Source organism: Schistocerca piceifrons, chromosome 6 (assembly GCF_021461385.2).
Source record: "Schistocerca piceifrons isolate TAMUIC-IGC-003096 chromosome 6, iqSchPice1.1, whole genome shotgun sequence".
Classification (NCBI taxonomy): domain Eukaryota; kingdom Metazoa; phylum Arthropoda; class Insecta; order Orthoptera; family Acrididae; genus Schistocerca; species Schistocerca piceifrons.
Window position 1 is genome coordinate 45,115,718 of NC_060143.1, and position 27,201 is coordinate 45,142,918.

The following is a 27,201-nucleotide window of genomic DNA, read 5'->3' on the forward strand; positions in this document are numbered from 1 at the left end:
CTTTGGCCAACCTCCGTTCGAATCCTGCCTCAGACATGGGTGTGTGTGATGTCCTTAGGTTAGTTAGGTTTAAGTAGTTCTAAGTTCTAGGGGACTGATGACCTCAGAAGTTAAGTCCCATAGTGCTCAGAGCCATTTCAACCATTTTGAAGCAACCTCCATTCTTCCTCATTACCTCAAAAATTCTCTTCGGCATTAGTATTGTTAGAGTTTCTAGTTCTTGCAGTGAAATTGTCCACAAGCATATTGCTATTTCAGCTCACATTCGGACTCAAATTGCCGTCGATTACGATAAACACGCCTTGAAAGCATTCCTCAAAGATTTTCCACGCAGTTCAAATCAGTACTACGAGCAGGCCAGGGCAAGAAACCTAGCTTCATCTTCGGACCACTTCTTTGTTGTAGCCAAAACCTGTCCAGATGCATTATCTTGTTGAAACACTAGACTTTCGCCCCGTAAGTCCTCATCCATTCTAATTCATTCTGTCTCTAACATCTCTGTTTACATATTTTAGTTCATTCGCCCAAGCAAAGCATGATTCAACTTTACTGCAGAACACTGCCCAAATCATAAGACTTCCGCCACCAAAATTTCTGCTCATTCTTACCTGCTGCTCTGTTCTCGTATCATGTCTATCATAATGAAATCCATGTGGAGCATCTAAATTAAACTTCTTCCCATCACTGAAAAACAGTTTTTTCCCAGTCTGAAGTCTATGACATTTATGTTTTCCAGCACACTCCAATCTGGCCGCTTGATGTCTGGGTGTTATAGAAAGTTCCTGCAGTCGTTTCAGGAAAGGAAGATGTCTGTTATTTGCAAAATAATCATCGTATACATCTGTCAGTTACTGACAGCTGCAAATAAGCATCAAGATGAGAAGAATAGCAGTTTGTACTCTTTACTCTGTGCAAAGGAAACCGTTTCGATGCCTCAAATAATTTTCTACGTCGTCCATTTTTTCGATTATGTCAATATTGTGCGCCCAGTCTGACGAAATTATTAATCACTGTACTTGAACGGTTCAACTTCTTGGTGATTTGACGATTAGGCAGTCCCATTTCCTTGTACTCACAGACTTTTGCTTTTTCATCACATGGTAACTGTTTTCCACGTGGCAGTATCACAAGTGCGTTTTTTTTACACATTAAGCACAATCACTAACTGCATCTGTTTCCTATTTGCAGTAAAGGCAAATAAGAGAACATTAACACCACACAGAAGGGACTGCCTTTATTCTGAGTTCCACTCTCTACCAACTGAATTGTTGATGTTCTGTAATATACTGTACTACTGACATCAATTGCGTGCGATACCATCTGACTGAATTTATCAGTATGCTGCATCTCATACCACAGCATATACACTCTGCACAAGTATTCCAAACAACAATGTTAAATGTCCTACAAGTATTCATGCCTTTATACTGAACTCCACTTCTGAATTTCGTGAATAGTTCCGTCCACTTGTCGCGACACTAGCGCGACACACAACTTGCGAGGAATTTCTTGAGTCGGGGAAAATCAGCTGTGGAGTGTTAGATGGTACACTGGTTAGAATCGCGGTGGAGAATGGGAACGAGAATGTAACTGCTTTTAATTTAGGTTAAACATCTGAAAGCCTTCTGTACACGAACGTGTATTTGTTGTTATGTGTGCAGATTTAACTCGGCATTTGCGGTACAACTATGACGCCGCCAATCGACGAATCACTCATTAATGCACTGAAACAGTGCCACATTAATTGTATCACTGTCGAAAGTGCAAGTGCGAGTCAATGTTCTGGCGTAGTTCCAACTCGTTCGCAGACTCTTACAGAGAGTCGTTATGTTTCGCTAATGCTAGTGATTCGCTGATACATGGCCAATTCGGAAAGTAAGCTGTGATGTTAGCCACATTGAAACAACAGTGAAAATACTATGAAGCTTTGCACAGATATGGTGGGCATAGAAGGATGTGCTACGATTACTTGCCTCTCTTCGCGTATCGACCAGACGAAAATCTTGAAAGCTACAGAAACTTACAAAAAACAATTGCAACAATTATATTTTCGTAGAAGTCGTCTTAGTGATGTGGAATATTGCTCATAAAGTACTTTGTACCACTTGAAACCTTACTTTCACTATCTTTCGACTTGAATTGTAAACAGATTTGTTGCTGTCAATTTTGTACTTGCCTTGTAACATTTTTAGCAATGTTATATTTTACTCATAAATTTCAGAACTCTGAAAATTTCTCGTTTATTTCTCCGTTTCATCGCATTCATCTGAAGGTTACTAAAATCAGTTCGCCTTGTGTAAAGCGTTTTATGCGTCTGGAAATATTATGTAAGTATTCTAACGTAGGTACTATCACTCTTCTCTGTATTGCTTTACGTAGCTGCACAATGGCTTCTCTGGTGTCGTCAAATTTCCTTAAGTTATACTGTGCGTCGTATATCCTCTCCTCGCTTTCATTCCCTGGTCGTCACCATAAAATTAAGAAAAAGAAATCGTATTTTGATATGTCAAACTGATCATCATGACATCTCACATCTATCTATGCCTTCGTTCTTTAGCAATGAAAACTTAGTGTCCTTCAATAAATCAAATCAGTCTCCAATTTCGAAAGATTACATGCTAAAAGAATGAATATCGTTCCTATTTTCTGACCATCACTCACTTCCTAATTGGCTGTATTGAAGCATGGTACTAATGATCAACTGAAATGGTAGCTACTGCCTTACGTTTTCATTCTGTACCCGCTAACATTCCCGGCAGGCTACTAATAGTTTACAGTGAAACAAAATTGAATCTTACGCATTCACCAGATATAATTTTTACGCATAATGTTTGTTCTATCGAAAATACGATATCAGGCTTTTCAGACAGGCTGACGTGAATAAAAATTGGGCTCATATGGATAAGAAACGCTGAACGCATATCAGTCGTTCATACTCTACATCAAAAGCAAGCGTTTCAACTGTTGGAGGAGACTTTAGTTTGGGACCAAACCCTTATTGTGAAGAACTGCTAAATATTGATGTTTGGGTTCCACACATCATCTACATTACAGTACTTGGAGACTACGTTGCTAGCATCTGTTTTCTGTTCTTTATACAGTTTTGGGGTATCGTAAAGGCATTGTAAGACAAAGAAAACGCTGCACCACAAAATAGTTAACCGAATGTGACAGAATTCGGTAGATTCGATGTACATGCACAGATGAACAAATGATTACAATTTCAAAAGAAAAAAATGGATGATTGATTCAAGAGAAAGAGCTCCACAGATTGAGCAAGTCAAGGTAGCAAGTCCACGGTAGGGTTTGGAAACCACGAAGACAAGGAGAAGAAACTCTCGCCATGTGTGACCGGGCACTACCTTGCTGAAATGTAAGCCGAGAATGGCTCGCCATGGAGGGAAACAAAACGGGACAAATCGTTGACGTTCCGCAGTGCGTAATGATGCTGCGCATGCCAACCAAAGAGGTGCTCACAAGCTGCGACCTGGTCGTGGATTAAACAGTGACCCGAGTATATAATAAATTTCCTTTGCTTCACGTCTATGGCCACAATGTTTTTGACAACAGACTACCGGTTTCGGCCTATGATGACATCTTCAGATGTGTTTTAATAAAAATATGTCCTAATACACTGCCACTATGGCTCCAGTATATCAGGACACGTTTCTATAAAACAGATCTGAAGATTGTCATTAGAGACCGAAACCGGTGGTCTGATGACGAAAAGTTTGTGACCATAGAGGTGAAGTAAAGGAAATTTATTCAAAGAGGTCCCGTTATAAAACCAAGTGACAGTCCGGACCACCATTCCCTACTATCCAGTTGTATTTCAGGCGACAGTGAGGAGACGTACCTTCGACCGGGACACTCACTGGTTGGAGTATAACTGTCTTCAGTGATGAGTCCCAGTTCGAATTGACCCTCGATGGCCAGCGGTCTTTGGCCTGGAATCTCGCTGACTGGAGTATAAGTGTCTTCATTGACGAAGCCCGCGTCGAACAGAGTCCCGATGACCGATGAAGACGTGTTTGGAGACGTCATATGGCCTGACAACTGGGAGTGGTGGTCTGGGACGCCATTTTTTACATAGCAGGACCCCTTTGGTTGTCATCCGTGTCACCTTTACAGTACAGCGGTAAGTGAACGATATTCTACAACCCGTCTTGTTGCTATTCATCCAGCAAGATAATGTGCGGCCGCAAAAGGAGTGAGTTTCTACTGCATGTCCTCGTGTTTGCGAAGCCCTACCTCGGCCACCAAGGTCGCCTGAGCTGCCCTCAGCTGAGAATTTTGGAGGATTAATGGTGGGGACCTTCAACCAGCTCGGTATTTTGACGACCTAAGGCGCCAGTCGAACAATGTTAGGATCGATATCCCTTAGACGGACATCCCCCAATGCCAAGCCGAATAGCTACTTGCATATGCGCCAGAGATGCACCGACACATTAGTGACCTTCTCAGTTTTGTGAAGCTCTTTCCCTTGAATAAATCATCAAATATTTCTATGCATGTACATCTCCGATTTCCGTCCCATTCGGATAATTCCTTCACGAAGAGTATTTTTTGCTTTTTTTCTTGTCCTTATCTCACCAGAACGAAGTTTCCATTCTATCTCGAGTGCAATGGGTCAGAGAAAAGTAAACGCTGGGAAAAACGAGAACTATCTGTAGAGATAAAAGATGAGCACTTCTTACTGATAAACCCTAGTTTTTTTAACTTAAATTTATCTCTTTCTCAATCAGTGTATCGACACGAGAGCTGATACGCGTCACCACACATTGCTATATAAAGACAACAGCGCTAGTTGGTACAGTAGTCACGAGCCATCTTCTGTTCTCGTCACGGCACAGATATGACGTCACTTGTTTCCTCAGTATTTCTGCTAGTCGTCGCCCTGGCTGGCTACACGGTGAGTTCAGACATTGCGCCGTTGTCCAGCAAAGGGTACATAGTTCATTTTAACAGAATATTCCGTCGGTTCTTGGTAGAACGACATTATAATAATAAATGAAAAGCACCAGTTTGCTTTTGTTCTACAATATTACTTTTATTGCTAACCGGTTTTCGCCTTACAAGGCCATCTTCATATAAATGTCTGAAGATGGCCTTGTAAGCTTTAAACCGGTTAGCAATAAAAGTAATATTGTAGAACAAAAGCAAACGGGTACATAGTTCCTTGTTTCGTTTAATACAATCTTATTTTCTTATTCCTGTCAAGTTCAACGCATTATCTACACTAACTGTAATAAATTACACGTATAAGATCGACACGAATTTTCTTTAACTTGTCAGATTCACCTGTAAAACATCAATTATCCATACGTTCCAATGCATTTTCACTTCAGATTGCATCATTCCTGACCATTTTAATTTTCGTCTTTTTTACGATATTTCAGAGAGTTACAGGTTTTTGTGTTTCTCCACTGTCTACGAGTCAGTTTCATGCAGGTGTTTCTTCCGGATGAACAGCTTCAGGAAAGGATTGTCAGTTCATCATCATTACTGTCGACATTTTGCCATTCACTGCTGAATGATCGCCTCGCTCACTAGATGTAGAGGTCTCGCTCTGTGCACATCTACGTTGTTTCTGGATCACCTGCCAATAGTCGTCTTCAGCTATCACTTGGAATCGAGAAAGGTGCAACAGCGGTAAGACACTGGGCTCGCATCGGGAGGACGGCAGCTCTAAACCCTGTCCGGTCATCTAGGTTTAGGTAATCCGTGATTTATATACTTAAGCCACATGCTGGATGGTTTCTTCGTAAGGACATGGCCAATTGTCCTTCGCTATTCTTTCTCACACCGAGCCTGTGTTCTATCACTTACGACCTTGCCGTCGTCGGGAAGTCAAGCTATAAACTTCCTTCTATTCTCATTGATACGTGTGTCAACCAGTAGGTTGGCTAGATGTTCCGTCTATATTCAGTTAATTTTCACTATATTTATATCTATGTATTCAGCCTCAGTCTCTTTCCCAGTCCGTTTTTTGTTACTCTGTTCTGTTGGTAATTCAAAATACGCATTTCTCTACAGAATGTCCAGAAGGCCTCACTTATTTAATAATTTTCACACTACTTGTTCATGCGTCAGCACCGTAAGTTACACGTGTCTGCCATTCCCGATAAAGCTGAAACATTATTCCAAAAATGTACAGAGTGGTTCATGGATGTGGAACCACTAACCTAAAAGCAATTAAGATGGATAAATGAAGTCACTTAGTTTAAGACTGATGGGGAGGGAGGAAACCTATGAGGCTATGTTACCAAAGTTTCGGCCATTTTGGTAACCACTACCTTGGATACAACACGTAATTTCCGTACTGAAGAAGCGATTCATTTTCCATATCAAACACGTAGAGATTTACTCGAGCAAAACGATGGTGTCTTGGACAGAGTATTGCTTTCCTCAATATCGAGTTACTTCGCGTTTTGTACCAAACAAAGCAACTGCTGGTGATAACTCATAAAGGCTGCAGTATGTGCTCGACTCGACATGTTGGCCAGCACGTTGTAAGGTCTTTACTATGCGCTTCGCACGCTGCTCAAGGTCACTTAGCAAAACATATATGGCAATGCTGGAACGGGCAGCGACTATCCACTGTTCGATGTGTGTAGGGTTTATGATCTTCACTGCATACACAGCTTCACATGACGTCAAAGACAGCAATCTAATTAACTTAAAACCGAGGAACACTGCGGACTCTAGACCTCGACGACCTATAAATGTGTGCTCAAAAGTTTTGATATTGAGCTACTACTGACCCCAGTTCCCTGAGAGAAGCGATGAGCACTGTGCTCTGAACTGTTCCTGAAGGATGCCGGAACAGCTATTCACGTGGTTTCATGTGTAGCCGTTTTAGACCACCCAGCCTTCAGGTTACCGCGACAGAACCAGTTTCATGCAGCTTCTCGAGAAGTTCCATGACCGTATTGCGGATAAAGGCTGCTCTGAAACTTCCTGGCAGATTAAAACTGTGTGCCCGACCGAGACTCGAACTCGGGACCTTTGCCTTTCGCGGGCAAGTGCTCTAACCAACTGAGCTACCGAAGCACGACTCACGCCCGGTACTCACAGCTTTACTTCTGCCAGTATCTCGTCTCCTACCTTCCAAACTTTACAGAAGCTCTTCTGCGAACCTAGCAGTACTAGCACTCCTGAAAGAAAGGATATAGCGGAGACATGGCTTAGCCACAGCCTGGGGGATGTTTCCAGAATGAGATTTTCACTCTGCAGCGGAGTGTGCGCTGATATGAAACTTCCTGGCAGATTAAAACTGTGTGCCCGACCGAGACTCGAACTCGGGACCTTTGCCTTTCGCGGGCAAGTGCTCTAACCAACTGAGCTACCGAAGCACGACTCACGCCCGGTACTCACAGCTTTACTTCTGCCAGTATCTCGTCTCCTACCTTCCAAACTTTACAGAAGCTCTTCTGCGAACCTAGCAGTACTAGCACTCCTGAAAGAAAGGATATAGCGGAGACATGGCTTAGCCACAGCCTGGGGGATGTTTCCAGAATGAGATTTTCACTCTGCAGCGGAGTGTGCGCTGATATGAAACTTCCTGGCAGATTAAAACTGTGTGCCCGACCGAGACTCGAACTCGGGACCTTTGCCTTTCGCGGGCAAGTGCTCTAACCAACTGAGCTACCGAAGCACGACTCACGCCCGGTACTCACAGCTTTACTTCTGCCAGTATCTCGTCTCCTACCTTCCAAACTTTACAGAAGCTCTTCTGTAAAGTTTGGAAGGTAGGAGACGAGATACTGGCAGAAGTAAAGCTGTGAGTACCGGGCGTGAGTCGTGCTTCGGTAGCTCAGTTGGTTAGAGCACTTGCCCGCGAAAGGCAAAGGTCCCGAGTTTGAGTCTCGGTCGGGCACACAGTTTTAATCTGCCAGGAAGTTTCATATCAGCGCACACTCCGCTGCAGAGTGAAAATCTCATTCTAAAGGCTGCTCTGTTTTGGTCACATCAGTTTTAACTCATCTACTTTAACACGGGCGCTCCTAAACCCTGATATTTGTACGACCTCAGTGCGCTCGGCTTGGATTAACACGATCAGCTTCACGTCACCCGTAAGGAAGAAGTATCAGTTATGACTCGAGAATAAATGAAGCTATGCACAAATAAAAGGCGTCACTATTTTTTATCGTGTTATTCACTGTTTGGTATGAAAATCTACGAGTTGCATACAACATGGTGAGTTACTAAATGGCCATTGTTCTGTTTAGCCACCTGTGTCTGTTTTAGAAGGCCGATTCCACGCCTGTGAACGACCATGTATTTCGTTTTACAGCTGTACTGCAGGAAAATATTTAACCACAGTGCAATATTGAGGTATGGTCTCTAACTCTGTGTTCATATTTTTGTAGGTGGGGCAATACGCAACTGTGCAGACAACGTACGGTGCTCTGCGGGGCGTGGCTAACACCACACTCAACGGAACGTCGTACTACCAGTTCTCTGGCATCCCATTTGCAGCGCCCCCTCTCGGTGAACTTCGCTTCAAGGTGAGAACCAAGTCCTTTAGAATACTGAGTGGCACATTGCATAGTGGGTGTGCTATAGTGAGTTGGTGGTTCTGTGATTGATATCAAAATCGAGAATGTGAGGCTTACAGTTATTCGCCTACCTAGGACGCCCGATTAGAGAAACCACATTTCGTCCCAAACGCGCTCTTATATTCTACGGAGGAAATAAAAGAAATTTCACACCAGCAACAAGTATGAGGTGTTTTTGCGCAAACAAACAAAAATGTGTGTGAAATCTTATGGGGCTTAACTGCTAAGGTCATCAGTCCCTATGCTTACACACTACTTAACCTAAATTATCCTAAGAACAAACACACACACCCATGCCCGAGGGAGGACTCGAACCTCCGCCGGGACCAGCCGCACAGTCCATGACTGCAGCGCCCTAGACTGCTCTGCTAATCCCGCGCGGCTTTGCGCAAACAAATCTTCTGCAATCCATGCTGCTACAGGATCTAAATGACAAAATAGAATTACTCGTACATGTCACGAATGCTCTTCCTGTGTCTCTCTGAAGTGCTTTCAGAAAATGAGGCCGAATCCGGGGGAAAGAAACTTCCAGTCAAATTTACCGCATCGCATACTTGGGGGTGTGGAGGATAAAATTTTTTCATGACATTACTTGTCAGTATGGCTTATATCAAGGGGACTGTACGCTACGTACAGGGACGACGTGTCGATTACTAGCATCATACGTGTTTTTATAGTCCAATGAATCTATTGTTACTGAGCACTTAATTGCTACTAGGCACTGGATGAGGACAGTAATGTAATCTAGGCCTTCACGTCAAGTTTCTAGAACAATGATACCAAGAAAACTCTAGGAATACGGCTAGAAGATAATGCAACCATTGTGTTGGTTTTTGCTGATTTAAAACGTGATTCTCAACCTTCTCCCAAGGAAGACTTCTGAGTGTAATTTTACAGCAATTAATTTTTTGATAATTGGAAAGCACTGCCTTCAGCAAAAGGTATTGGTCCTTCGTAACAGAATATAGCAGCTATTTTCAATTCTGTTCGTATACATCTATGGATAATATATGAGATGAATACGATCCCCCTCCCCCCCCCCCCCTGCCTGCCTCTCTCTCTCTCTCTCTCTCTCTCTCTCTCTCTCTCTCAGTAACAGTAATGGCTGACGTGCAGGAAGCTCTCCCCAGATACCTCGTATTCACTGCAGGTATGATGACGAGTTTCCCATCAGGGAAATAAATGGAAGAACAAAGTCAATTTAAGCAGGATTCATACTCAAAATTTAATACATCATTCAGTAATAGCTCCCTCTTTACAATTTGATTTAGATGTTGCATAGTCTGTGTTTACAGAGAGCTACCAGAGTTTTTGGGGTATTTCATTTGTAGTCGAGCTTTTATTTTAATAGACCGCTTCAGCCTCACGCTACATCATCTTACATGCACTTGAGACTTGTTGAATATGACCTTGTATGTAGCCGAAACTGGACCTTTTTTTAAAATTAAAAATGAGTTCTTACGACTGGGACTGCTGCTACTGACACCGCATTGTAGTCAGCGCAGCGGTGAAACATCAGGCTAAAGCTTCTGTGAACGACTACACAGGTAATTAATACATCGATTCTTCCTTGGTTGATAATCCATGTTTGATAGCGTGTTATACTTCATCACAGAGTGTCTCGTTCAAAATTTTCTTTCTGTAATTTATGTTTTTTTTTCTATTTTTAGGTAATGTGCGTGAAAATTTACCTTCTTTTTATTTTGTTTCATGGTTTTCCTGCGTACGATAAACCGTCTGCCTTAATCTCATCTTCTTCTTTCATTCTCGAACGCAAGTTTCATCTAATTCCATCGAATATACAACAGAATACTCGCTTTATATACATCTTTTCGTAATAAATTTCTTACTGCCGTTTCTTGTTTTTCAAGGAAATGAAATAAAATTTATGTAGTATGCAGACACAACGTCCATGAGTTGTGGTTTACCTTTCAGCGTAATATCCATTCTCTTGGACAATTTTCTTAATATTTCCACAAAGCTGATGGGAAAAATCCTCGTCTCTGTTTTTCGGCTACTGGAGAATGTAAAATTTCTGTCTCGGCATTTCCAAAGCGTCGGCGACGTTTCACGTGCTTTAGTGGTAAGGACAGAAGGTAGGCCTGTACGAAATGTAGTCTTGTCAAAACCATACATGTCAAGATAACGTGGTAGTGTATGTGTATGAATTATACTCTGAAGTGCCAAAGAAACTAGTAGAGGCATGCGTATTCAAATACAAAGGAATGCAAAAGCCGCGTGGGGGAGACGCACTGTTTGAGGCGCCAAGTCACGGATTGTGCAACTCCTCCCCCAGCATGCCTCCCTCACGCTCGTGTGTGTGTGTGTGTGTGTGTTGTTCTTAGCATACGATAGTTGAAGTTAGTTTAAGTAGTGTGTGAGTCTAGGGACCGATGACCTTAGTAGTTTGGTCCCTTAGGAATTTACACATATTTGCAAATTTTTGGGGTATATAAACAGTCAGAATACGGGGCTGCTGTCGACAGCGCCTAAATAAGACAACAAGTGTCTGGCGCAGTTGTTACATCGTTTACTGCTGCTACAATGGCAGCTTTTCAATATTTAAGTGAGTCTAAACGTGGTGTCATAGTCGGCGCACGAACGACGAGACACAGCATCTCCATTGTAGCGTTGAGGTAGAGATTTTCCCGTAATACCATTTCACGAGTGTACCGTGGATATCAGGAATCCGGCAAAACTTCAAATCTCTGATATCGTTGCGAGGAGAGAAAGATCCTGCAAAAATGAGTCCATGGCGGGCCATCAACAAGTGTCAGCGTGCGAACCATTCACTGAAATATCATCGATACGGGCTTTCAGAGCCGTTGGCCCATTCGTGTAACTTTGATGACTGCACGACACAAACTTTACATCTCGCCTGGGCCCGTCAAAACCGACATTGCAATGTTGATGACTGTAAGCATGTTGCCTGGTCGGACGAGTCTCGTTTCAAATTGTATCGAGCGGATGGACGTGCACGGGAATGGAGACAATCTCATAAATCCATTGACCCTGGATGTCAGCAGAGGACTGTTCAAGCTGGTGGAGGCTCTGTAATGGTGTGGGGTGTGTGCAGTTGGAGTGATGTGGGACTCCTGATACGCCCAGATACGATTCTGACAGGTGACACGTACTTAAGCACTCTAATCACCTGCATCCATTCATGTCCATTGCTCATTCCGACGGACTTTGGAAATTTCAGCAGGACAATGCGACACCCCACACGTCCAGAATTGCTACAGAGTGGCTCCAGGAACACTCTTCTGAGTTTAAACACTTCCGATGGCCACCAAACTCCCCAGATATGAACGTTATTGTATATATCCGGGATGCCTTTCAACGTGCTGTTCGGAAGAGATCTCCACCCCCTTGTACTCTTACGGATTTATGCACAGCCCTGCAGGATTCATGGTGTCAGTTCCCTGAAGTACTACTTCAGACCTTAGTCGAATCCGTGCCACGGCTCATCTGCTCGTTTACGGGGTCCTACACGATATTAGTCAGGTGTACCAGTTTATCTGGGTCTTCAGTGTACAGTATAAGAGCAATCAACCATTGGTAATTTGTTTGAAACTAAACTTCTTGATCAAGAACTGGAGACCACGCTGCACAGCATGTGCCTTCATCTGGGTGCGATATGTAGTGGCATAGAGTCAGTACTTAGCTCTTCCGGTCGTTGTCGACTTTCCAGACCTTGGAGCTTCGACTTCCACTTAAGTAGTTCTGTGTTGGCATCATGAAGCTGAGTGCATCTCATTCCATTACTTCTTCCAAAGAAAAATCCTTGTCAGTGCCAGGAATTGTACGTAGGTTCTGCACATGAAAATCGGACTTGCTGACCACTCGGCTCACGTGGCGTGTAAAGTAAAAGTAAAGCTAACTCACTCTTTGATATTTGTTGATACTTCCATTTATCAACTTCTTCGAGGTAGTTTCCGTGGTTTCAGTTAGAACTATAGTGTAGAGGCTGCAGTTTTCTTAAACACACGCACTGTTTGGATGAGACCAGGCAGCAAGCTCTTTTTAGAATATTTGACGGAGACTACAAGTTAGTCGACAAAATGTTATGTAAAGAAATATAATAGTTTACTTTTTGACGCCTGTAACAATTTTCATTCATTTGTTAATAGATTTAACTTTTTTCTTTCTCCTTATCAACACTTGCTAGCGTCATGTTTCGATGAGATAAAACGCAACAATATTCTACTTTTCTGTCGATTATGGAGCACGTAATTGCACCCGTGATTTCGGAAATTAGCGTTTCCCCAGTGCTTAAAGGTTGTATAATTCGTATTCAGTAAGAATTGTTTAGTTGGAAATTTTAGAGAAAATACACAAGTAACAATCTTGTCGAGGATGCGTGACTCTCAAGTCAGCGTAAATAATTGATTTGTAAAGTTTCTTTCTTAAAAATCTGAAAATTGAAAGTCCTGGCCGTATTAAAAATATGTCAAGACTTGTCATCCATATCTTTAGGTCTCGTTGCTGCGGCGCGGTTTCTTTCGTCCATTACCTGCTCCTACCTGTGAACACGTTGCAGCAGATCGCTGTTAGAAAAGCCGAGCAGAAACCTACCGTACTGCAGCTCGTATCAGGCTGCATGCAACGTTACTATCCTAAGAACCGGAAAAGGTCTGAATTCTGAATGAAAAGTAGAAATACTGGCAAAACTTCGGTACATTCTGAACATTGAGATGTACACGTTCACTGGCAAGCCGGTGCTAATCTTAACACAGTCACGCACAAACCCTTTCATTCACGTTAGCAAGTTTATGGCAACGTATTTCGCAAAATCTGAACAGCTACTAAACAAGGATTCTTCTTCAATGAAAATGCTCGCCATATTATTAAATTTAGCGGTGTCTAATGCACTCAGGTTTTTAAGCACCGATGTGCTCAATATACCACACGGAATTACTGTCTTTTCTCATACACAAAATTACTTAAAATCCGTAAATTCTAAAAACAGAAACACAGGAATAAATATGCCTTCACCTTAAAACACTTTTGAAACATGTAGCACAAATAAAACCGACAAATTACAACTTCATTGGTAGCTCATACTACACACAACCGTACCATCGAAAGGCTGGGCTCCGAATCCCTTAGACTGCTGTAAGCATTCTATATCACCAAGAGGAAGAACACTCCGTTGTGATCGGTCAATTTCCTTTAAGGCCAATAGAAAAACATTATTCTCCCGCTTTATTCCGCACTTTTCATGATTAACCAATCAACAAATAACACACTTTCGAACTGTACTTTTTTCCCGAAATAAATATTAAAAATTCTGATATTCTGTTTATACTTAAACGTAATTAATATTTTCATTTGCACTCGAATTAGCTTTCCATTTACCTTAAACTTATTTAACATATTATGATACAAAATTCCCCGTAGTTTGTATTCACATTCTCTTAAAACTTCGTACAGCGTTCATCAGTATAACAATGATCTACATGTTTACTTTAGACCACATTCACGCATCAGTCAGAATAGTAAAAGCATATGCAACACTGTACAAACATAAATAAACAAAAAAGCCTTCAAGAAGTCAAAAGAACAATTCACAAAATCATTCTCTTGGCCTGTTTCTTGAATGTTTATGTGCATTACTGGACGCTGGTGGTCAAAATTTTTAACTACATCATAGTTCTTTCTGTTTAGCCCTGTCCGCTACTACCCTCTAGCAAATGAAAATTAGAACTACGTACTCGACTGAATCCGCTTCAGACCATCTGTCACTCTGCACGCATGAGTCATTCTCCCGATACACAGGCACTAAACGGGTGCGATATGAAGCGCCACACCTCACCGAGAGTCTGGTTCTTCAGTGTCATGCGAGAGGACAAGGTCATTTGACGTGGAAACTATGTACAGACATTCTCAATTTTTCATCGGGGGACTATTGTGTACTACAGACCAGATTTTTAAACTTTCTCTAAAAAGAAAAGTAAAGGCCACCATGACCATATCTTCCTTAGCCGACGAAACACAATCACCGTTACTTTTCCTGAGGGGTGCATGGTATTTTCCTTGGTGATATTTCATGACGCCACCAACCGCCTTTGCAACTCAGGTTCAAAACTACGAACCGACGTCTCCGATCTTCTACTCTGCGTAGTATAAGAGATTAGCGGTTGCTTTTTCCGTCTTTCACTCTGATCGGTCAGCATTTCCGGTAATCTACACGCGCAAACTTTGGAATACCCCAGTCGTCATTTGGCAATCAGATTAACTCTACCAGTGAAATGTCAACAACACATCTATTATACGATATACACTGTGGTGCAAAAAGTCGTGGGATACCTCCTAACATGGTGTCGAATCTCTTTTTACCCGGTGTAGTGCAGCAACTAGCCGTGGCAGGGGTTCAACAAGTCGTTGGAAGTCCCCTGCAGACATATTGAGCCTTACGGCCTCTATATCCGTCCGTAATTGAGGTAGTGTTATCGGTGCAGGGTATTGCGCACGAACTGACCTCTCGATAAAGCCCTATAAATGTCCTATGGGATTCGTGTCGGGTTATCTGGGTGGCCTAATCATTCGCTTGAATTGTCCAGAATGATGTCCAAAACCAATGGCGAACATTTCTGGCCCGGTGACATGGCGCATTGTCATTTCCATCGTTGTTGGCGAACATGAAGTCCATGCATGACCGAAAATGGTCTAGAGGTGTCCGAATACAACAGTTTCCGATGATCGGTTCAGCTGGACCAATGGGCCAAGTCCATTCCATGTAAACACAGCCCACACGATTGTGGAACCACCACCAGCTTGGACCGTGTCTTGTTGACGACGTGGATCCATGGCTGCGTCTAGTGTGTGCCACGCTCGAATCCTACAATCAGCTCTTACAACTAAAATCGGGACTCATCTGACGAGGTAACGGCTTTCCAGTCGTCTAGGTCCACCCAATATGGTAATGAGTACAGCAGAACACTACAGGTGATGTCATGTAATAACAAAAGTTCGTCGGCCATCTTCTACCTTTGCCCATTAATACCAAATTTCGCCGTTTTGACATAAGGGATACGATTCTCGTACGTCCCACACTGATGTTCAAATGTTCAAATGTGTGGGAATTTCTAAGGGACCAAACTGCTGAGGTCATCGGTCCCTAGGCTTATACACTACTGAAACTAACTTTAGCTTATGCTAAGAACAACACCGACAGCCATGCCCGAAGGATGACTCGTCGAACGTCCGGCGTAGGGGCCGCGCACTCTGTGACATGGCGCCCAATACCACGCGGCCTCTCCGCGCGGCCCAACACTTATTTCTGCGTTTACTTCGCGCAGTGTTGCTTGCCTGTAAGCACCGAAAAATCTGCGTAAACGCTGCTTCTCTCGATTATTAAGCGAAGACCGTCGCCCAATGCGTTGTCCCTAGTGAGAGATAACGCTTGGAATTTGGTATTGTCGACACACTCTTCGCACTGGGATTTCGGAATGTTGAACTCCCTAACGATTTCAGAAACGGCATGTCCCATGTTTCTACTTCCAACTACCATTCCGCGTTCAAAGTCTGTTACTTCCAGTTGTGCGGCCATAATCGTGTCGGAAACCGTTTCAAATGAACCACTTAAGTGCCAATGACATCTCCGCCAATGCACTTCTCGTATATTTTTTGTACGCGATACTACCATTAATCTATGTATATGCGTATTCGCATGACTGCTGTCACGTCAGAAAAAATGTATCTGGGCAGTAATGCGGTGGATACGTGCGCATTAAACGCTATGTTTTCTGCTACAAGGAAGATACAGGGCGTATGCTCTCTCTTATCAAAAAAGGACATGCCATCTCACCGTGGTTGGCACAAATAGTGTCTCGCATAGTACGGTTGCTATGTGGAACTACAAGAATGTTAGACCGGTCTCCGCGCTTTTCATCAGAGGACAACATTCACTTCCAGTTGCATACAGTGAAAAATCCAACGACATGTGCTGCTTTTTCCAGACTTTAATGTCAGTTCGAGTTTTACCCTCAGAATTGAAGTCGTTATTCATTATGTATGGAGCAACGGTAACCTGTTTGCCGATGATACAAACATTGCAATAAATAGCAAATCAAGTGTAGTCTTAGAAAGATCAGCCAATAAAATATTTGTGGACATTAATCACTGGTTCCTAGCCAATTCTTTGTCACTAAACTTTGAAAAAACACACTACAAGCAGTTCAGAACATGTAAGGGGTGTCCCAACAGTATATGTCTAACATTCGATGACAAGAAGATACAAGAAGTGGACAGTGTTAAATTCTTGGGATTACAGCTTGATAATAAATTCAACTGGGAGGAGCACACCACAGAACTGCTGAAGCATCTTAACAAATCTCTGTTTGCAATGCGAATTTTGTCAGACATAGGGGATATAAAAATGAAAAAGCTGGCATACTATGCTTACTTTCATTCCATAATGTCATATGGGATTATTTTTTGGGGTAATTCATCAAGCCAAGCTAAAGTTTTCCGGGCACAAAAACGTGCAGTAAGAGTTGTATGTGGTGTGAACTCAAGAACATCCTGCAGAAGGCTGTTTAGGGAACTAGGGATACTAACTACTGCTTTCCAATATATTTATTCCTTAATGAAATTTGTCATTAAAAATATATCACTTTTTCAAACCAACAGCTCAATTCATGTAATCAATACTAGAAATAAGAATAATCTTCACAAGGATTTAAAGTCACTTAGTCTTGTACAAAAAGGTGTGCATTATTCAGGAACACACATTTTCAATAACTTGCCAGCAGCCATAAAAAGCTTAACAACCAATGAAATTCAGTTTAAGAGAAGCCTAAAGGATTTATTGGCGGCCAACTCCTTCAACTCCATTGATGAATTTCTTAGTAAAACCAACTGATTTGAATATAAGTACAACATAACTTCTGCACAATTTCAGTGCAGTAATGTGTTCATTGAAAATTTGTGTGTGTGTGTGTGTGTGTGTGTGTGTGTGTGTGTGTGTGTGTGTGTGTATGTGTGTGTGTAAGTATAATCCAACTTCTGCACTATTTCAGTGCAGTAATGTGTTCATTGTAAATAAGTATTACAGTAGTTGTATTACATGTTTATTACCTTATAAATAAATAAAAAACTTTTTTATTTTAAATTCAGTGCATTAGTATTTGTAAAATGACTCTTAGTGTTCATTAAAAAATGACGATCGTTCCACTTGGGACCTGTGGAATGGTACATTAGCTTATTTGTTCTAGTTGTAAATATTTGTCATGTATTGTTGTTTTTCTGACATGTTCCACATCCTGGAGGACCTCCTCACTACGGATCAATTGGAATGAAAGTAAATCTAATCTAATCTAAACAGCCGCCACAGCCGCCAGCTGCCTGGGAAGGAGTGAGGGACGCTGTGGAGGAGGTTGGCACCACTTGTTACCAGGACCGAGATGGCTACCTGTTCGGAGAGGAGGACTGCCTCTACCTCAACGTCTACACCCCTCAGGTACGCTCGCCACCTGCTGACTTTCCTCTGTGTTCACGAACCCAGCGAACTCTTGAGGTGAAGCAAGTGTTAGATTTACTAAATGTCGCATTATAACAACTGTGTCTTACGTCAGTCTGTAGGCTTTGATGATAGTTATCATCGAAGGTAAAATCTTCTACTTTGCTACGCCAAATCATATTTCTCTTCAAATTTCTTCTTCACAGGCGACGTTTCGACTCATCTGGTGGCATCTTTTTCTGTAAATTGGCTTTTCAATTTCGGAGAAAAAATCTGAAGATGAGCATTACGTCGCCTAAGAACCGACAATATTTTCCCTTCTATTGTTTTTTAGCTTACAGTAACTTAAACATATGCAATGGTCAAAAACTGTTTTTAATTCACCTACATTCCATTTGGTGTTATGTGAATAGAGAATAATTTATAATTACACTGCACAAGGCACGTGTGACAGAGTCACGTTCGTAAATTTCAGACGCGGTTGCGTGTGACTGTCATGGGGAATTAAAACGTATTTTTTCAAACTCAAAACGGCCAGAGAGGTCTTTCACATCTGAAAGATAATGTCTATTCAAATTTCGCATCAGTCGCATAAGAGTGCGGCTAGTAGCGCCACTATGAGGATGAAAAATCAGGTTTGCTGTAAGTACACGCTGTAACGGTCGTGAGCGATAGTTACCTTTGAGGTTATACGTGGTGAGTTGATGTTCGTCAAGATTGCCTTTAAAGCGACAAAGACACCATTATTAGCACATCACTGAGTTTGAGTGAGGTCGTGTTATAGGGCTAGGAGAATTTGAATGTTCATTCTGCGAAATTGCATGAAGACTTTGCAAGGACCTAGTCACTATACACGGTTGCTGGCAGCGGTGGTCATGAGAATGTACGGTCAGATGAAGACCGAGCTCTAGACGACCATATGGCCCTACCAAGAGGGAAGACTGTCATGCTCGGCGCATTGTACTGGAACTGAAGCTACAGTTGGCACCAGAGTGACATAACGAGCTGTTACCTATCGTTTACTTCAAGGACAGCTCCAAACCAGGTGCGCTGCAGCGTGCAATCCACTGATCGCCAACCACCGCCATTTTCTCCGTCAGTGGTGTCAAGCGAGAGCTCACAGGAGGGCAGGGTGGAGGTCTGTTGTGTTTTCCGACGAGAGCTGGTTCCGCCTCGGTGCCAGTGATGGCCGTGTGCTGGTTAGTAAGAGGACAGTTGAGGGCCAGCAACCAAATTGTCTGCGTGCTAGTTACACTGGACCTACAACTACAGTTAGGGTCAGTGGTGTGATTTTGTATGACAGCAGGAGCACTTCTCGTGGTTATCCCATGCACTCTGACTGCAAATTTGCACATCAATCTGGTGATTCGACCTATTGTGCTGCCATTCGTGACAGCATTCGAGGGGGTGTTTGCCAACAGAATAATGCTGGCCCACATACCACGTTTGTAACCCTACATGCTCTACACAGCGTCAACATGTTGTCTTGGTCCGCTCGATCACAAGATCTGTCTCCAGTCGAGCACATATAAGGGCTTATTTCAATAGTGGTACAAGTCCATTTTTGTTCATATTAAGATGCAGAGTCCTAAAGTTAAATGAGCGCTGAAAAATCTGCAGTTGAGATACCAGAAATGTTCAAACGTATAGCTTCTTGCTAGAGATGAACCTTTATTTCTGTTTGCTTGGATCATTAATTTCAGAAGCGTTATAGGCAGAAAAGTGTAGCTAATGGACTTGTACCACTGTTGAAATAAGCCCTTCATATGGAACATCAACGGACAACTCCAGCGCCATGTACAACCAGCCTTCGCCGTCCCTGTACGGACCAACTAAGTGCAACAGGCATCGAACTTCAACCCACAAACTGTTATCTGGCACCTGTACAACACAAAGCATGCACGTTTGCGTCCTAGCATTCGATATTCTGGCGGTTACGGTAGTTATTAATGTACCAGCATTTCACATTTGAAATGGTTTATCTCGCGCTTACATGAACCTCTGATCTTGCAATGATAATCACTTAAATATATTACCTATACACAGGTATTTTCGAAATTTCAATTCTCAGATAAATTTTTCGGGTTTTAGGTAACTGTCTCCGTTAACCTGCTCATGCGTTACTACTTCTCACTGATGGGTTGGAGAAAGTGAGCACACTCAGAGGTCTTAACTGCTGAGGAAACTGATAATGACAGCTGTCGAGAGCTCGAGAATTTTATGTCACTTGATGAGACTTCAAAACCGAGAACATTTTATCTAATGATCATATTAGTTTTTAATACATATCGTAAATACAATAAACTTGGTTGCTTTAAAAACCTTCAGTACTACGGTTGTATTTCTGTATATGACAGGTGTCGGAGGACGCGCTGCTACCGGTCATGGTTTGGATCTTTGGGGGTCACTTCACCGGTGGCAGCATCTCTAAGGAAGACTGGGGACCCGACTTCTTGCTGGACCAGGGAGTCGTTGTCGTCCTCCTCAACTACCGACTAGGGGTCCTGGGTAAGTCCCACTCTGCACACCAACTGTGTCGCCAAATAAATACTACGAGGGCGTGCTGAAAAGTAATGCCTTCGAATTTTCGCCAAATACGTACTATGAACGAGGACCCAAAACTATCGCCTCCAAATTTTTTATGCGAAAACTCTTACAGCTTTTTAAATAAGAGAACCGTTATTAACATTCTACATCTTTGTAGAGCTATACCGCCAGGAGTCTCTGAACTGTAGCGTATAAAGGGTGGTGTGTAACGTAACTATGTCGGTGCGTGAGAAACATCTTTCTGTAATCGAGCTTCAAATTCGAAGAGTTCGACCGCACATGGAGCACCCTATCCTTCAGCGTGACAATACCAGACCATGCATGAGCGCTGCGACATCTGACGCCTTGTGTTCACTTTCATCGATCTCCCTCCATGCAGTAAAGATGTGTCCCCATCTGATATTCATCTGTTTCCCAAACCTAAAAAAAAAGAAGTCTTCGCGGACTTAACTTTCTCACTTTGATAGTGGTATCAGTGACAGCTATGGTGAGCTTGTGGCTCCGTCAACAAGATCAAACACTATACAGTGACGGAATCAACTGACTGGTCACTCGTTGGGAGAAATGTGTTCGTTGCCGTTGTGACTATGTTGAGAAACAAATATGTAGACCTGTAGAATAAAGATGTAGAATGTCAATAACTTCTGTTCCACTTAAAAAGCTTTAAGAGTTTTCACATTAAAATTCGGAGGCATTATTCTTCAGCACGGCTTGGTAGATACGACGCTATACTACGGGTACGCACCTAATAGTATCACGGTAATTGTAATGCCTGAATTTATTATGTTAGCTATAAATTAGCATTACACATAATTAGTTGATCTGTTTACTCACAAACAAGTGGTGTAAATAAACTTATGTGTCCCCAATTAATATACAACTCTGGAATGCAAATTTAGATCTTAGAAGGAAATTAGCCTATTCGTTGTAGAAGATTACTGTTCGCCGAGGATCAAATTGTATACTAAAAGTATCTCTTCAACGTTTCTGTCTATGGACAGAGAGTAGGAAATATTGTTGATAATAGGTGAGATTATTGTCTGCATGTATTACATTTGGCATTCTACCGAAATAATGATTAAATCTCTTAGTTGCGTGGTGTGATAACACCTCCTTAACCTATGACGTAACTCTTTCTGTTTAGCTTTACGCTCTTTTGTTTTCTTTTTGTTACTACTCGTATTTCTTAATCAGTGATTGGCGCTCACTTGAGCAACTTTCATCCCTGCTGCCAGCTCACTTTCGGGCGCTGCAAAGTGAATGAGGATAGGAACAGGCCACTGTATCTTATCTTCTCGTAGTAGCTGCGAGATAGAGCGGCCGCAAACAGGGGAGTGGCCGCTTCTTTCCACCATACTTAACAAATAACTACTGACTCTTACACAACAATAGTGTGGACTACGTCCTTACTTTAAAACCTGCATCTGTATATATCTACATAAAGCAACGGACTATTTGGCCCGTTCCGTCTTCTTCAAAATTGGTTCAAAAATGTTCAAATGTGTGTGAAATCCTATGGGACTCAACTGCTAAGGTCATCAGTCCCTAAACCTACACACTACTTAACCGAAATTATTCTAAGGACAAACAGAGACACCCATGCCCGAGGGAGGACTCGAACCTCCGCTGGGACCAGCCGCACAGTACGTGACTGCAGCGCCGTAGACCGCTCAGCTAATCCCGCGTGGCTCAAAATTGGTCAAGCCATCTCCTCACTGATCTTCCTAAAGGTCTTTCGCTTTTTGGTTTACGTTGTTTTATGGCTTTAATGATTCTTGCATCTGGCATAAGCTATGTGTGTTCTTCCCTCGTAACTGATATTGTGTTATTATGTTAATTATATTTACATATTAATTTCACCACGGATGTCGTCATTTTTCTTTTTATCCATCAAAGTAAATTCAGCCACGTATCTAAGGAAATTCATGTCATATGTTTCTATTCCCTTCTCTGCTCTCTTTTTAAGAGTCGTGTTTTCGCTTCCACACAGCATTAAGCGTTTCATAAATTATTAGGGAGGAGGAAAAACAATGTGCAGGCAAAGTAATTTCTAGATTTCTTCCGCCAATCTCAGCAGAACTATCAGAAAAGAATGTGGGCCAATATAAGTGGAAGTGCATGCCGTCCTTTCTTTGTTTTTGGCAGGTCTAACACTGCAAATGAAAATTTCTTTGCCCATAAATATTAGAAGTTGCTCCATCTCGGATTGCAGACTACAATAACAGATTATGCCACGTGATGCCCAAGCTTCAAGATCAGAACGAACTATACTCGTAAAAAATTCGTGTTCTTCAGGATATGGATTAAAGTGTAGTGGGTATTAAGGTTCTACAGTTCATTTATTTACGGTGTGTCCACTGCTGTGATCAGCACAGAATATGTTACACACTGTTGTGCTTGATTTGTAATTCAAGTAGAGCGGTGACATTCTTACAGACAGCGTGCGCTCAATGTTTTGAAGACCTATCAAAAACCGTAGGCTTGTTAATGTAAACGTTCAGTGAACATCCCTCTCTAACCGGACCTAGGTACATGACCGCACAATCACTCTGTATGACTTATCTGTCATAGTTTCCAGTCAGATTCAAGTGAATTTACAAAAAATGGTTCAAATGGCTCTGAGCACTATGGGACTTAACATCTATGGTCATCAGTCCCCTAGAACTTAGAACTACTTATACCTAACTAACCTAAGGACATCACACAACACCCAGCCATCAGTGAATTTACATGTTACTTAAGTTTTACGTAGAGCCTGTATTTGAATTCTTTTTTTTTTTTTTTTTTTTTTTTTGCCATCCCCGATATCATGAAATGAAATAATCGTGATAGCCTAGAGTCAAAATTGTCATCTCCACTGCTCCATTCTCCTCTATGTTAACTATTGCTGTATGTAGTATTATACACCGTCCGCCCAAAAAGTTACGAGACTGATTTTATCCTTGACGTGCAAGCAATATCGGCGCAGTAACTACTGTGGCAGTTTGAACTAATGACTCTAACACTAGATGTGGTATCGACCCGGCAATGTTAAGTAGTGGACGAGCGACAATAGCCTGTGAACGTTGGTATGACACAACTCACAATAGAGCAACATCTCAAAATCAAGTATTTAAGACATTCTCCGGAATTTCTGAAGACGAAAAAAGTGAGTTCACAGTTTGTCTCGCACACCTTGACTCCGTAACCAAAACGATGACTCGCGAACAACAAAAAATGGTTCAGATGGCTCTGAGCACTATGGAACTCAACTGCTGTGGTCATTAGTCCCCTAGAACTTAGAACTACTTAAACCTAACTAACCTAAGGACATCACACACACCCATGCCCGAGGCAGGATTCGAACCTGCGACCGTAGCAGCAGCGCGGCTCCGGACTGGAGCGCCTAGAACCGCACGGCCACCGCGGCCGGCCGCGACCAACAGACACTACTTGATCGAAACGAGAAACGTAATCGTATCTTTTCTGGAAAGAATCACCACGGGTGACAACAATCGGCGCTATCGATATGGATCAAACACAAAACGACGAAATGCAGAAATTGACATAAAGGGGCAGCCCTTGGATGAGCAAGAGGACATTCAAACCAATGTAACGTACGAGCTGAACAACACGACAGATGGGTTTTCTGACTGTTTCACATGGTTAGTTGAACGTTGTGTGAGGTGTACTCAAGTCGGAGCAGACCATATAGAACACCCGAAGGATTAAAATCACCATTTTAACTTTTCTCTGTTTCTGACTAATCGAGTCTTGAAACTTTATGGACTGGGGGGTTACATATCGTGATGTACTGTAAGTAGCCTGTTTGTATGTTGGCAGCCCTATAGACTGTATTAATATCACTGACAGCGCTTTGCGCCCTCGGCAAGAGATTCTATGGTTGGACGGAGAGTTGTTAGCGAGTGGATAGGGAAGCGTATAGGCATGATATTCTTAGTGGAGGCTCTGTGTTGGTAAGACATGCATTGTAAAGTGAGATGAAATGATGTGTTTATAAGAAAATATCTAAGGAAATGTATGATGATGGATATTTGGTTGATAATGTTTGGGCAGTGGAATTATTGACAACTACGTATTTTTTGGAACTGGATATCGCATGAATAAGATAATATTTTCTAAATACGTCCATGTGAAACTACCTCTATAATTCTTTTTATTAAACACTGACCTGCAGAATTTTCCGTGACAAAGACAGCTCAAACTTAACCTATTCATTTATTATCCACAATATACAAGCCCAACGCTATTTGACTGCTATACATTGACTACATGACTGCCAATAATTAACACAAAAGAATGGCCGTGAATTGCAAAAAATCCTAACAATAATACGAATCCAAAAAATACGAAATTAAAGAAACATGAAACTACCTCCAGCTCTTCTTAATTCCTTAAATTCATCTTAATCACGAATCCCAACAGTGCAAACACTAGTCTTTTTCATAAGTCACTTACCTCACAAAAAATCTTCATAACACGAACTACAGCAATTACAGCAAATAGGAACTACAGCCAGCTAAATAAAAAGATTCTGCTATAGACTCTAACTACTTAGGAGGCATATGGCTAACGAAATGAAGATTTTGTTGACGACAAAAAATGTATTTAGAAAATTTTACCCTATTCATGTTACATCCAGTTCCAAAAAATTATATAGTTGTCAATAATTCCACTGCCCAAACACTATCAACCAAACATCCATCATCATACATTTCCTTAGGTTCAAATGGTTCAAATGGCTCTGAGCACTATTGGACTTAACTTCTGAGGTCATCAGTCCCCTAGAACGTAGAACTACTTAAATCTAACTAAACTGAGGACATCACACACATCCATGCCAGAGGCAGGATTCGAACCTGCGATCGTAGTGGTCGCGTGGTTCCAGACCGTAGCGCCTAGAACCGCTCGGCCAACCCGGCCGGCACATTTCCTTACGTATTTTCCTATAAACACATCATTTCATCTCACTTTAAAATGCATGTCTTATCAATACAGAGTCCCCGCTAAGAATATCATGTACATACACTTCCCTATCCTTTGGCTAACTACTGTTCGTCCAACTACAGAATCTCTTGTCGCTGTCAGCGATGTTAACACAGTCTATAGCGTTGCCAACATACAAACAGGCTACTTACAGTGCGTTTAACTTCCACTCACCGATATAACATAAAGCAGTCTATTTATTTTCTAAATAAGTTCAATAATGCTACACTGGTATTGTTACCTAGTACGATGTGCGCTTCGTTCCTTAGTTAATTTCGTCTTTCTCCGTATGCAGCAAACCAACTATTAGTTTGGAACTTTATTTCTGGCATTGTTCTATGTGTTTAATTTCACTTCAACGTATTTAGAGACGTACACTCACAAGAAATGAAGCACCCAGAAGGGAAGGAGGAAACGAAAAAATGAATTCACGTGGTGGGAGGGTATGTGATGATACTTCAGCAAACATCGAGGCAAATGTATAAATATTTTGGCGGTATGAAGCCATTTATTAGTAGTAGTTTTTACCCTCTTTCGCCTGTGTGCACGTTCTGATTCGTTTGGGAAAGGTGTCATAATGCCTCTACTGAGCCAAAGAAGCCCCGGCCTTGATTTCCCTGATACTGGCGCCGGAATGGAGCTGACGACGGAAGTTGTCTGACACACGCTCTGTCAGGGTCAGATCTGGGATGTTGCTGCCCACGGGAGTACGTCAACATACGAAAACAGTTCACAGACACGTGCTACATATGCGGACGAGCATTGCCCAGTTGAAATACGGCGCTGCAGCACTATTACATGAGAGGCAGGTCTTCAAGACCCAGGATTTCCGTGACGTATTGTTGTACCCTTAGAATTGCTTCAATCATTACGAGCCATGACCGAAAGTCATACTCGACGTCTCCCCACACACTGACGCATGGAGTAACACCGCTGGGTCTCTTCAAAATGGATGAAGATTGGACCCTTTCCCTATGTATCCATCGTACTACCCGTTGACGGTCAATTGGGATAGTGCAGTACTGTGATTTGTCCACGAACGCAGTGCGACCGCGTTATAAACAGTCCATGATTGCCGATCACGGCACCACGGCATCCCAGGGAGTCGATTACTGGGGCTCGGATGGCAGGTGAAGATGTAAAGGTGTTAGAGTGTGCCTGGTGCACAATACAGCGATCTTCCCGTGGTGGTCAGACGTGATTGACCGGAAGCTTGACATCAACTATGTCTGTCTGCCCTCACTTTCCCATGCAGCCCAACATCTTGTTACTGTCACATCCGAATGCCCCATAAATGTAGAAGTAGCATGATTTGACCTTCCGATCAAATGGAGACCCATAATTAGGTCCCTTTCACACTTTGCAAGATGATTATATTGCTTTCTAAAGCGACATCTTCGTGCCCTTACAGTGCTCATTCAACATCCAACGTTGTTCACGCTCCTTATATATCCTACCAGGCTTGGTAACAACTTAACACAAAGAACACTGCAGCACTCTGGTGGACATTCTAGATGTCACAGAGAATTTCAATTCTGATCATATACATACCAGCAAATGGCTTGTACAAGTTACATTTTACATTGATATCAGACCTTATATTCTGGGTGCTTCACCTTTTCTGTTAGGCGGTTTATTCACTTT

The 27,201-nt window shown here is 42.2% G+C and overlaps 1 protein-coding gene across 1 annotated transcript in view; it reads left to right on the forward strand.

Annotated features, from left to right (window-relative positions):
* Window positions 1–4,855: 4,855 nt before the first annotated feature.
* Window positions 4,856–27,201, forward strand: part of LOC124803134 (acylcarnitine hydrolase-like) — a 55,277-nt gene continuing 32,931 nt past the window's right edge. The window contains exons 1-4 of the mRNA XM_047264313.1: window positions 4,856–4,912; window positions 8,373–8,510; window positions 17,890–18,024; window positions 20,382–20,532. Coding sequence (XP_047120269.1) covers window positions 4,856–4,912; window positions 8,373–8,510; window positions 17,890–18,024; window positions 20,382–20,532 — 481 coding nt within the window. The remainder of the gene's footprint in view (window positions 4,913–8,372; window positions 8,511–17,889; window positions 18,025–20,381; window positions 20,533–27,201) is intronic.